This window comes from Eptatretus burgeri, chromosome 4 (genome assembly GCF_056783735.1).
Source record: "Eptatretus burgeri isolate ZD-2024b chromosome 4, Ebu_testis_v1, whole genome shotgun sequence".
NCBI lineage: Eukaryota > Metazoa > Chordata > Myxini > Myxiniformes > Myxinidae > Eptatretus > Eptatretus burgeri.
The window spans coordinates 2,388,515-2,400,801 of NC_140964.1; the positions used below are offsets into that span (position 1 = coordinate 2,388,515).

Below are 12,287 nucleotides of genomic sequence, written 5' to 3' on the forward strand. Positions count from 1 at the left end.
CCACATTTTACAACAATAACCAGCAGATTAAACCCCGCCTCCCAGGAAGCAGAACCGGCAGGTCACGCCGTCGAGGCTGATGATTGGTGGGGTGACGTCACAGGCAGAAGGTTCGAGAGAGGGAGGCCAATTGAAAGAGAACAGTCAGCCCTCTTGTCTCATCTGGGCACGATGAGAGAGCTGCCCAATTCTCGTTGTAGTGCTGGTGTGAATGTGTTCACATGCTGAAATATGGCGTGAGCCGTTGTCAGGTCTGCTGGGCTGAGAAGAAAGCCAAGGCCTGGCTGGCGGTCGCTCATGCTCATCTCTTATCTGCCAGCCTCGGCAGTCACCTCATTGTATGATCAAGTAGAAAGGTGGCGCTGCTTGGTGTGTGTGTGTGTGTGTGTGTGTGTGTGTGTGTGTGTGTGTGTGTGTGTGTGTGTGTGTGTGTGTGTGTGTGTGTGTGTGTGTGTGTGTGTGTGTGTGTGTGTGTGTGTGTGTGTGTGTGTGTGTGTGTGTGTGTGTGTGTGTGTGTGTGTGTGTGTGGACCTGGAACTTCGAGGGAGTGGTGTGAAAAGAAACTGTACGACAGTTTGTGGGCTCCTGTCGCTGAAGACCATCCGCACGAATTGCCACACGAACGTGGTTGTGAAGAGCGACTTCGCGCCATTTTAGTGCGATTTCTCATGCAGTGGCTACGTGCTTTGAAGACACCAGGCTCCTAAAGGTCATCTCTGGACGTAAAGCTGAGTCCCGGCATAAATGGGGGGATTTTCTTTTATTTATATCTTTCCCTTTGTCTGTTTTTGTGACTGAGTGGAGAACTCTCAAATAAGGTTTCAGTTTACCTCGCGTTTCATGATCTCATTTTGATTTATTTTCATTATCACCCGTTGAGTTGTTTTCATTATGAATCATTGAATTTTTTTTTTTATTAAATCATTATTTATTGAATTTATGGTGTTTGTCGACTCCTTGTGGGTTTTGAGGATAAACCCGTGTGCTTCTGTCTGTTACACGCTGTTGCCGCCCTCCATCTCACATGCGCCATAATCTCTAAAGATCTCAGTTCTTCATCTCCAAGTAGAACCATTCGGGTATCTGTCCAGGTTGGTGTCAACTGGCTGGACATGCCAATATATATATATATATATATATATATATATATATATATATATATATATATATATATATATATATATATATATATATATATATATATATATATATATATATATATATATATATATATATATATATATATATATATATATATATATATATATATATATATATATAATGTCGAAACATGGAGTGTGATGAGCTCTCCTCTGATCTCCATTGGATGTAGTCCTACACCAAGCGTCACCTCCAACCCAGAGGTCCTAACAGCGACTCTGTCAAACAGACAAAGATTACATGGTCAACATTGGTCAAACATCAAACGGAGCCAGCAATCTGGATTTCGGGCTTATTTGCCCTCATCAGGACGGCACACCGATAAATATGTAACTAATGATGACCACATTCATCCTTTAAACATCAGACGCACCTCCTGACTGTTATGGTGAGCATTGCCACAGATTATGTCTCACACGGTAAAACTGCATAATCCGCAAAGAACAACCATCCGTCTGCCACCCAGACGATTGTTTCTGCTGATGCAAACCATTCAACCAGAAGACACGTGATGTGATATGCGGATAAATTGAAACATGTGGAGTGTGACAAGCACTCTCCATATTTCCATTGCACATTGATTATCATATTTATATTTATATATATATATATATATATATATATATATAATCACCACCACTCTTCACATCCATGTAAAATAAATGTTGGGGGTGGGTGTTTGGGGTTCAAAGGTGTTTTTGGGGTGAGGAATGAACTCCTTGTATTTTGATCATCACATTCTAACTGTTAATATCTAGTCCTTTTTTCATTTCCTTCAAGCACTACTTCAGGTTTCTGAAATCTAAGCTTGCACTCGTCATGCTCTGCCTGGTGTTGGCTTAGTGGTTCGGGTGGTGGGCTTGAAATCCTAGGATCCTGAGTTAAAATCCCACTCGGTTGTTGAATTGATACCAGGTGGGGTTAACTCAGCCCGTCATCCTTTCGAGGTGGGCAAAATGAGTGCCAGCTTGCTGGTATCCTGTGTCGGAGTGGTGAACCATCCAGGATTCTGTCCAGTAGCCAAGGAGATCGCGTCGGCAGCACCAACGCTCTGCACAGAGGATGGTCCTGATGGATGGGTGGATGGACTCGTCACACTCTTTGTTATGTCTTAAGTAGCTCGGTGTGTGTTGTGACACGTAGATCGCACCCCATGGCATCGAAATGGCTCCATCTCTTACCGGCACATTATTTATTTATTTCTCTGACAACATACCGGTGAAGATAATCTAGTAAAAACGAATGAACCATATGGCCCACCCAGCAAGTAACAACATTTAAACATACACTGCAATTCCACAATGAACGCTTTGTTTACAAAACCATAACAACGCCTTAAACTATTTGCTGTGGGAGTTGCAATTAATGCACTTTGTCCAGCTGATTCTTTTGAACAGTCCTTGTAGCTATCGCAGTATCTAATTCAAGACGAATTGTCTTATAATAGACTGACTTTATTGGAGATTAAAAATACCCAATGTTTGTATCCAACTTGTCAATTTCTGAACATTTTGCCCTTCAGATCAGGTCAATGCACTCGCATCACAGTATTATGATTGTTTGGTGCCCTTCATAAAGAGTACACGATGTGTGCAATGCTTCGTAAATGTAACAGAGTGCTCAACTCCATGCACTCATTTACGCTGTTCCTCAAACGCTATGTCTCGTCCTGTGTTTCCACTTCAAATTTTGGAGGTTTCTTTTGATCTATCTCTGACCATACGAGCTTTGTGGGAAGTTGCAACTACTATTACAGGCTCTACTAACGAAGAAAGGTGGCAAATGGGGGGGCTCTGTATTGCTGTTTCAGGGAGTTGTACGCATCCATCTGCTGGGAGCACGAGATCTGAAGAGTAAAGACAACCACTTATTGATCAAAGGGAAATCGGACCCGTATGCTGTGCTGAGACTTGGGAACCAGGTCTACAAGAGCAAGGTCATCAATAAAACACTCCATCCACAGTGGAAGGAGGTGTACGAGGTTAGTTCAACCTGTGTAGGTGATATCCCACGTAACGATTACCGTGGATCGGAGTGCTAAATGTGGGATCAACTGTGCATGTCTCTCCTGCAAGGCGATCGTGCATGAGGTACCAGGACAAATGTTGAGCATCAGCGTGTTTGATCAAGATCCTGATGAAGATGATTTCCTTGGGAGGTGAGAACGACTTTATGTTCTAGTGCCATCTATTTCTTAAATACGTAAGTGTGGCAGTACTTTTTCCCAAACCCACCCACTGCTCCATACGCCTAACCTCCTCAGAGTCCTCCATTCCCTTCCAACCCTGTTCCCCTTATCTCCCTGCACTCTGACGGTCTCTTTTCTTTCTCCTGTCATCTTCCTTTCTCTTCCTTTTAATTATATTTACTTTGAATCGCATCATTTATGAATCTGCATTGATTGGAAAGAGCAGGTTTCTACGTCTCATGTACCCAATCTATCATGATCTTTCTATCTTCGCCTCCACCAAAGCACTGTCTTCTTTCCTCAGTGTCATTCATATCAAGAAGGTAGAGAACTGTTCTATCGATCTTGACTCTATATCGGCGATGAGCTCAATTATCAACAGTGTCCATGTCCTTAGATCATGCTCTGCCGCTCTTGCTGGTCATTTCTTTGCTTTGGGCACTTCCCATCTTCCTAGAGATTATATCGATCTACCGTTCACAAGAGGGGGTTCTCAAATGTCCTCTCAACTACAGGCCAATAACCTTACTTCCAACTATCAGGAAAGTGATGCAATCCATCATCGCTGCTGATGTCAAATCTTTCCTCTTTTCAAACAGCCTGATCTCTGACCATCAGTGAGGATTCTGTCCCAGTAATTCAACTATGGACATGCTGCCTCTTCTATCTAAGCCACCGACAGTGTGGTATCCTGTCTTGCTTCCCAAGGTCACCACCTGCAGCATACAAGGCTGCCATTGTAGCCATCTTTTGGATTTCTTCAACTCGTGCAGTCAACGCGCTACAATCAATGGAAGACTCTCCTCCTCTCAGAGTTGAGGATGGAGTGCCAAACTCGGCGTCTTGGACCCAGTCTTGTTCCCAACATACGTAAAAAAAACCCCCTGCAATGCCCTGGAAAACACTTTCTTCCTGTGTGCAGATGACTCCACATTGTGCTGCACAGTACCTCATCTCACTGACGGGTAGACAGTAGCTGCTTGCTCTATGCCAATCTGGAATTGTCTAGATGTTGGTCTGACAAATGGAACACATCTTTCCATCCTGACAAATCTTGTTCTCGCCCAGTTACTCTGGAAGGATCATCACACAAAATAACTTATCTATTTCAATGGTCCTCCACTGGAAGAGGTTCCATCTCTTGACCTTCTAGGCCTCACCATCAGCCATTTCCTCTTCTGGATGGACTGTATAGCAAAGGTGACTCCCCATGCAAAGCCAGCTGCAGACGGTGAATCCTCCGTCATTCCAAGGCATTCTTTGAAAAATCGTAACCACAGTACTCGCATCCTCGCATCCTCCTTTCCTCTGCCTCTTCGATCGTCCATGAGCAAAGATATTGTACGTAGAAATATTTTTGTCAAATAATTTCTTTTTCCTTTTCACATTGTAACTGATGGAAAAATCCATGTCTTTTTTTTTTTAAGGTGAAAATGTATATTGTACCTTGCAGGGTTTTGGTTGATCTGAATGTTGTCAAAGTCCAGCGTGATGTTGATCAGGTGAGGTGTTTGGTGGTTTGAGGTCATTGTACGATTGTGATTACGTTGTGCAGTTGGTCATCCTCATTGCTTTGACATTCCAACATGGAGTCACAGGATGAGTTTGTGGTGCTTTGCTGGATCTCTGTTTTACGCTTTCGCACTGATTGGTCCTCTTTCACAGTGGTTCTTTCTGGAGGAGTCGGGCAGCGGAGAAGTCCACCTGAAGCTGCAGTGGCTGTCTTTGGTATCAGACCCCGACGTCCTTCAGGAGGTGCAGCTCTCTTTGTCTCGCATGCACAAGTTGTGCATTGTCTTGAAAGCATGCTGGGGCACTTACCCTCGCTGAAATGACTAATTTTAATGAGCACCAATTCCCACTTAACTCATGTACTCACATCTCACCTGCAATTGGATCCATTAACTCCAACATTAACATTGCACTGATTTTTTTTTTCTTGCTTGTCAAAGGCTCACAGACGAGATTCGATGACAATTATTCTGTCTGCTGGTTGCATCATTTATGGGGACCTGATGATGATGATGCAAGCTGTGGATTAGTACAGAAGTTTAGAAATTGGTCAGGGTACGAGCACACAATGACCTCCTTTTCCCCCGAAAGGTATTTGTTTTGGCCGTAGACTCGTGAATTAGGCGGGTTTATTCTCAGCACCCCAAGCTGCATCAGTACCATGATGTCATCAACTTGGGGACAAAACAGATAGAGCTATGTGAAAGCATACATAAGAAACAGCAGAACTGTAAAGACCTTACCATATACATGTGGAGACTGGGACAGCGGATTATTATCTCGTTTGATCTTTTGCCGCAACAAACGATGATAAAACCTTTCCTCCGATGAAGCCAAGCGCTTTCGGTAATCCTGTTTTTCTCTCCGATGGCATCTCTTCATCTCGCCTGTCATGCCATTTTAAGTTTTGGCAAATAAAAAGGTGGTGCCTTTCCAAAAAATACAATAAACATAATTCTAAATACACAGCCATCAATCGGAGATGGTTCGATCGACATTGATCCAACAAAGCTTCGGGAAGCACAACATTTGGCACAACGGTTTATTTTATGCCAAGTCGGCGTTTGTCGAGGAGCAAGAACAATAGAGAGCACCTAGAATATAGTGGAAAAAAAAGGGAGACATCAACAGCAGTCTAGAAGGACATTTGGAAAGAAGAATGGGTGAATGAGGGGAGGGGGAGTGGAGGACGGTACAGGGGGTGACCAATCACGATACAAGCTCAAACACTTGCCAGTTTTATTTGTGAAAGCTATGTAGCAACATTTCATGTGTATATAACATTGCTGTCTTAACATTTTGTTCAGAAAATTAATTGTCCTTGTATTTGTGCAGCCAAGTTTTCATCACATGTTTGTAATATTGTTGTTGGGCCTCCTTGTGGTGATAACTGGTGTGACAGTAATGTTGGTTGTTGTTTTGTTTTCAAATAAACGACGTACTCCATTTGTTCCTTTTTGCAGGTTCTCCAGCCAATGAAAACAGCACCAGACGAGACGAGCAATGATCTCTCCACAGCAATGCTTGTTGTATACGTGGATGGAGCGAGCAACCTTCCAGTGCGTTGCACCGAGGTTTAGCGTTTGACACTGGTGGATGTTTTCGGTCAACTTCAGCGTTGCAAGTTTGATTTAAGAAATTTTACTTCCAGACATTGACACGTCAATGTATCCATCTAGTGGTGATCAAGTGCTGAGGATCCAACTCCTTCAGAATTATTTTGTAAATGAACAGGGAAACAAACTTAATATGTATATGTGGGGTGACCCTCTCGTGGATAGGCTGTCGCTGCTCCTATGGTTGGCAGTGAATGTCCCGGAAAAAGCGGCGGAAAGAGAGTGGCATCTCTATATATGGGAGAAGTGGGTTAATCAGCTCAGATGGCAGAGCACTCACATGGTTCACCAGAGGACCTGGGTTTGAATTCTGGCCTGGGCATGTGATTTTCCCAAATATACATATTAACATATTATTTTGTTCTCGTTTTTTTTGCCGGTTTTTTTTTTCCTTCTTTAGTTGAGCAAAAAGAACGACATCACTGTGGACCCAGTTGCACGGCTTTCAGTCTACGACAAAACGCTCAGCAGCCAGGTAGGAAACGGTGCCTTCCTCACGTGGTTCCACAGTTGAGATTTCTTCTGGATTTGCCTGTTTTGTAACCGCTGTTCTCTTCATGGATGACTTGGCTTGATGTCATACATTCAACCTTTTTTGTTTGGTTTAATTTTTCGTGAAAGTGTTGAGGGTGAGGTGATTGAAATATAGGATGAACTTATGGAGAACCTATTATAACGACCACCAATTAACCTAATCAATACGATGAGAGAGGTGTGTGCCTGTGTGTTGGGGGATATATGCACATTGGGGTTTCCTTCCCTTTGTTGCGGTATGTTGTTCATGGTGCCGCACCCAGCTCGTCCTCTAATGGCTGCAATCCAAGGTTTGCACTTCGTGAGTATGAACGATCGTACCGGTCGGCTCCCAAGCAAATGGATCTTTGTCAGTTGGGGTCTGTGATCTTTGAGTGGCCTTTTTGTGATCACATCAACAGGGTAACATTTTTGAAACTTGTATTTCAAATAAACAGATACAAAGTCAAATGAGGAAGTTCATCATTACATACAATGCAATGTCCAACAATGATTCTTGCGTTGAGTTGTTTCCTCCTGGTGTCCCTGTCCTGCCTACTCAACTCGTGTGTATTCACCTCGTCCACCAGGGCTGTTGAACGATTGAGTCTTGTCGCATTGTTCTCTCTCTCGTACGCTGGCCCATCCAGGATGATTGAAGAGCTCAAATGAATTCTTTCCCAATACACAATGTTAATGAGATTTAATCACTCTGATGTCCACTCTGGACATCAACACCTCGTTCATTCATCAGAGTTGAATCAAGCATGGGGACGACCGACACGCACGTCTCGTCACGTCACCCGTCTCTCTACACCTCCCTCTTGTGGGTCTATATAGTAACACAGAACAATCTGGTGCCTTCCAACAAATGTGATTCAAGTCCACACTGGATGTTTCATCTGAGAACGTTCCAGCATCTTCACAAATCTCACCAGGCAGTTTACAATACTGCCATCTCCGGTCAAAATTAGCTCATCACTTCAAGCAGTTTATGTTACAATTTACCGATGTGTACAAAAATAAACTTATCACATGTAACCATCAATTTTAATCATTCATTTGCAGATATTTACTAATGATTACTCACAAATACCACAACATCTAGTTTTTAACTGGCCATGTGTGTTGCCATTTTTGCCAGATGGCCAAATGGATTTCCAGAAAACTTTCAGACGTTTGTCAGTGAGTACTAGGGAGTATTTTGGGCAAAAAAAATTTCGAAAATTTTGAAAAAAAAAGTTTGATTTTTTTTTGGGGGGGTTTTAAAAACTCATTTAATTAATTTTTTCATCGCTATATGGTGCCAAACTTTTTTTGATTGATGACAGCTATATTCAAGTCCACAGACATTTAATATACAAATAAACCTCTTCTGGAAGCACGGTTATAGCAGTACATAATCTTCTTCCTGAGCGGCACCATATTTATCGATCGGAGACAAACTTAACCCAGATGCATCAACGGCCCATTAATGAGCATTCATTCGACAAATAACATCTAATTCCACTTGCAAGGTAACACTTTTACAATGCCTCTGAGCCAACATTGTAGAGGGTGTTTACAAGACCCTGTTACCCCCTCCGCAGAACCTGATAAATTAATATAATGAACACACAAGTGTTAGAATCTGCAGAACCTGATAATTTAATATAATGAACACACAAGAATTAGAAATGTAAACTTTGAATACATTAAACTTTTATTCTCATTAAAAAAAAATTAATGTGTGTGTGTGTGTGTGTGTGTGTGTGTGTGTGTGTGTGTGTGTGTGTGTGTGTGTGTGTGTGTGTGTGTGTGTGTGTGTGTGTGTGTTTGAGTTTGCGTTTGAGTTTGCGTTTGAGTTTGCGTTTGCGTTTGCGTTTGAGTTTGAGTTTGAGTTTGAGTTTGAGTTTGAGTTTGAGTTTGAGTTTGAGTTTGATTGGTATCTTCATATGCAAGTTTCAGAATGTGGAATGGACTTGCAGGGCAGACTTAAAGTATCCACCTTCATTTTGTAAGGGGTCACGATTCATGGACCAAGCTGTGAAGTTTTCTATTTTCAAAGTTTTGTGCTGAGGGCTCTCTTCAGGATCGTCGCTGAGCCCCGGACAGCTTTCAACTGTAGTTTGTTTGTAATAATATTCCCAGGAATGGTTTTTAATATCTCTGTGAGGTGCTTCGTCATCGTTCCCGGAGCTCGAACTATAACTGGTACAACTTTGGCATCCTTCAGCTTCCAGGATCTTCTCACTTCATTCTTGAGGTCTTGGTGTTTGGTCATTTTCTTGATTTCTGCATAGTTTAGTCCAAAATCACAACTATCAACACCTTAATTAGCAATGCCTTCTCTTTTTTTTGTACCCAAGTATGATATCTGGTCGCAATGCTTTGTTTTCAATGTTCACACTCGATGGGATCCTGAGGTTGTATGTGAGCGGTACTTCCATGTTTTCAGTCCATGCTTTTGGTTCAAGAACCCACAAATTCTCTCAAACTGGGATATCAAAGTTTTTGCAGATTTGCCAGTCTATTATTTTGCAAACTCTGTTGTGTTGTGTGTACAGCTGTTCTGAAATGAGTTTTTCTTTCTTTTTTTGTGTTTTGTCATTAAGCATAACATATCATTAACATAACATAACATAACATAACATAACATAACATAGCAAATCTTTGCTAACCCCATCTGCACCCCTCACTTATCGATCTTTTTCCCCCCCTACTGCCCCCGCCCCCCTCTTTCTCTGTCTCTGTGTCTCTCTGTGTCTCTGTGTCTCTCTGTGTCTCTGTGTCTCTCTGTGTCTCTGTGTCTCTCTGTGTCTCTCTGTGTCTCTCTGTGTCTCTCTGTGTGTCTCTGTGTCTCTGTCTCTGTGTCTCTGTCTCTGTGTCTCTGTCTCTGTGTCTCTGTCTCTGTGTCTCTGTCTCTGTGTCTCTGTCTCTGTGTCTCTGTCTCTGTGTCTCTGTCTCTGTGTCTCTGTCTCTGTGTCTCTGTGTCTCTCTGTCTTTCTCTCTCTTTCTCTGTCTGTCTGTCTCGCTCTCTCTCTCTCTCTGTATCTCTGTCTCTCTATCTCTGTCTAGTCACCTTCTCCTCTAGTCCGGGAGCCAACCTGTGTATGAGGCTGTTTTAGGGTTGGACCTTACAGCCTCTGCTATAAAATTTTACACCCCCAGGATGTTTAGATATATGTTTGCAGTTCATGAAAACCAATGTTGGCAATTCATAAGCTCTTGCGAAAAATTTTGGCTGACGTTTTTGTTTGAGGAAGATTTGAAAAATTTGATAAAACAGCAATTGTCAATAAAATTTCTAAAAAAATTAAAAAATCACATTCATGAAAAATAAATGTGAACTAAATGTAAGAATTCAATCAGTGCATTGTAAAATGACAAAAAAAAATTGCCTTTGTGGAAGTAAACCTCGTAAAAGTACATAATTTTGTGAAAAATGCCTTAAAAATAACGTTTTTTGAAGATGGCCTTTAGAACTTTTCTTATCATAGGCAGATGCTGCATTAGAATACTAATTTCTCTTAATGTGAGATGAACATGGTATCCATGGCTAATTAAAACAGCAAATTTGAGTGAGTTCTATCAATTTTTAAAGAGAAAATTAACATTTTTGTCAACCAAAGTTACCCCTACCCCCAAAATCCTCTTACTCTATTGAACACAGTTCGGTTAAGGTTTGCTGGATCCAGGTTGGGAACTTCACAGTTCACTCTTCCAAAGGAAAATTCAATGGTGTTTGGAGTGACATGGCCCTGGAGCAGACATACAACAATGAAGGGAAGACATCTCTGTTCAAAGGCATATCTCAGGCACCAGCTGCTCGAGATAAATATGTGAAAACAGCACCATTTCTCACAGCTGTATCAGAGAACATAAAGTCTATGGCTAATCTAGGCCAACAGGAATCTACTCATCATGGAGAAACACAGAAGCAGGCAACAGAAGAACATATGCATGTTGAGGAGATCAAGAAAGTGATATGCCAGCAGATGATAAACCCATTCCAGTGTAACAACCATGGATCTGCTCAATAGAGCAACTGGTGAGAAGGATGCTTCAAAAGACTTGGTCCATGCTCAAGCTAAGGGCATGGAAGCCATTATGAAAGCAGAAGAGGTGGTCTCTATTAAGATTGAACCACTGAAGCTGGTAACTTTCTCCTCACAGAAGAAATCAAACCCATCAAGGAAACAGAGTTTAATCAGGATCTATCAAGATGAGACTGCAGCTACACGTGTGCTGTGTTTCTATCGAGATGCCGACCCAGTCACAAGACAGATTGCATTTTCCCATGAGTGGACAGACTACCCATCATCCCTGTTTGAGGTTGATCCACGCTTAGCACAGGGGGTTGTAATGCGCAAAGGCAACAAGTCTGATTTCGTGGCAGTGCTAATTGCTGAAGCTGAGCAGGATGTTGTTTTACAGCTGCCATCATTACCACAGAGTGACCTATACACAGTTTATCTGGTAGACACAATGGCATTTGTAAATAAATACCAAAAAATGGGTGCGAAAACATTTGGTGAACTTCCCCAGCTGTATCTTCGCAAGCTCCTGCAGTTGAAACCTGAAATGTGCAACTGTGTCAACATCATTGGTGATCAGTATGATTTTGATGATAGCCATACTTTGAAGGGTGATGAGCAGCAGAGGAGAAACCAGACAGACCAGGCAAGACAATTCTCACCATCCAAGAGTCTAGAAATTCCAGACTGGAATTTATTCATGAAGAATCCAAGAAATAAAGGAAATCTTCAGAACTTCATTGGCACTTCCCTTTGTGAGAGTCCTGAAGCTATTCCGGATGGAGTGACCATCATTCTTGGTAGTATGATGGAAAACAAAGGTCACACTCTTTCCATCACATCAGCATCAAGTTCAGTTCTGGACTTACCTTGTGAAGAACATGAAGAGGCAGACACAAGGATTATTGCTCATCTTGCATATTGTGTGGAATATCTTGATCACCATCGAGCTGTTGTGCATGCAACAGATACAGACATAATTATGCTGTGTATATATCACTTCTGCTGCTTGAACACATTGCAAGAACTCTGGATACAACGGCAGAATCAATACCTACCTATTCATGAGCTGGTAGAAGTGTTGAGCAAGAAGTACCAGAAAATCCTCTTGATGTCGCAGCTACACTTCTGTGCACATATGTGTTGTGTGGATGTGACACAGTGAGCTACCCATTCAGAAGGGGAAAAGAAGAGGTCAGGTCAGGTATGGGAGCATGTGCCAGAACAGCGCGTCGCTGCGTCCACTTTCCGCCGGTACTCCAGGGGCCTCCCGTCTGGCCT

The 12,287-nt window shown here is 42.3% G+C and overlaps 1 protein-coding gene across 1 annotated transcript in view; it reads left to right on the top strand.

Moving 5' to 3' along the window:
• The window catches only part of LOC147027332 (extended synaptotagmin-2-like), a 92,757-nt gene that overhangs the window by 57,276 nt on the left and 23,194 nt on the right, over positions 1 to 12,287 (top strand). Inside the window, exons 9-14 of the mRNA XM_085876669.1 lie at positions 2,972 to 3,142; positions 3,237 to 3,319; positions 4,803 to 4,851; positions 5,015 to 5,104; positions 6,325 to 6,420; positions 6,878 to 6,952. Of these exons, the coding sequence (XP_085732795.1) occupies positions 2,972 to 3,142; positions 3,237 to 3,319; positions 4,803 to 4,851; positions 5,015 to 5,104; positions 6,325 to 6,420; positions 6,878 to 6,952 (564 nt within the window). The remainder of the gene's footprint in view (positions 1 to 2,971; positions 3,143 to 3,236; positions 3,320 to 4,802; positions 4,852 to 5,014; positions 5,105 to 6,324; positions 6,421 to 6,877; positions 6,953 to 12,287) is intronic.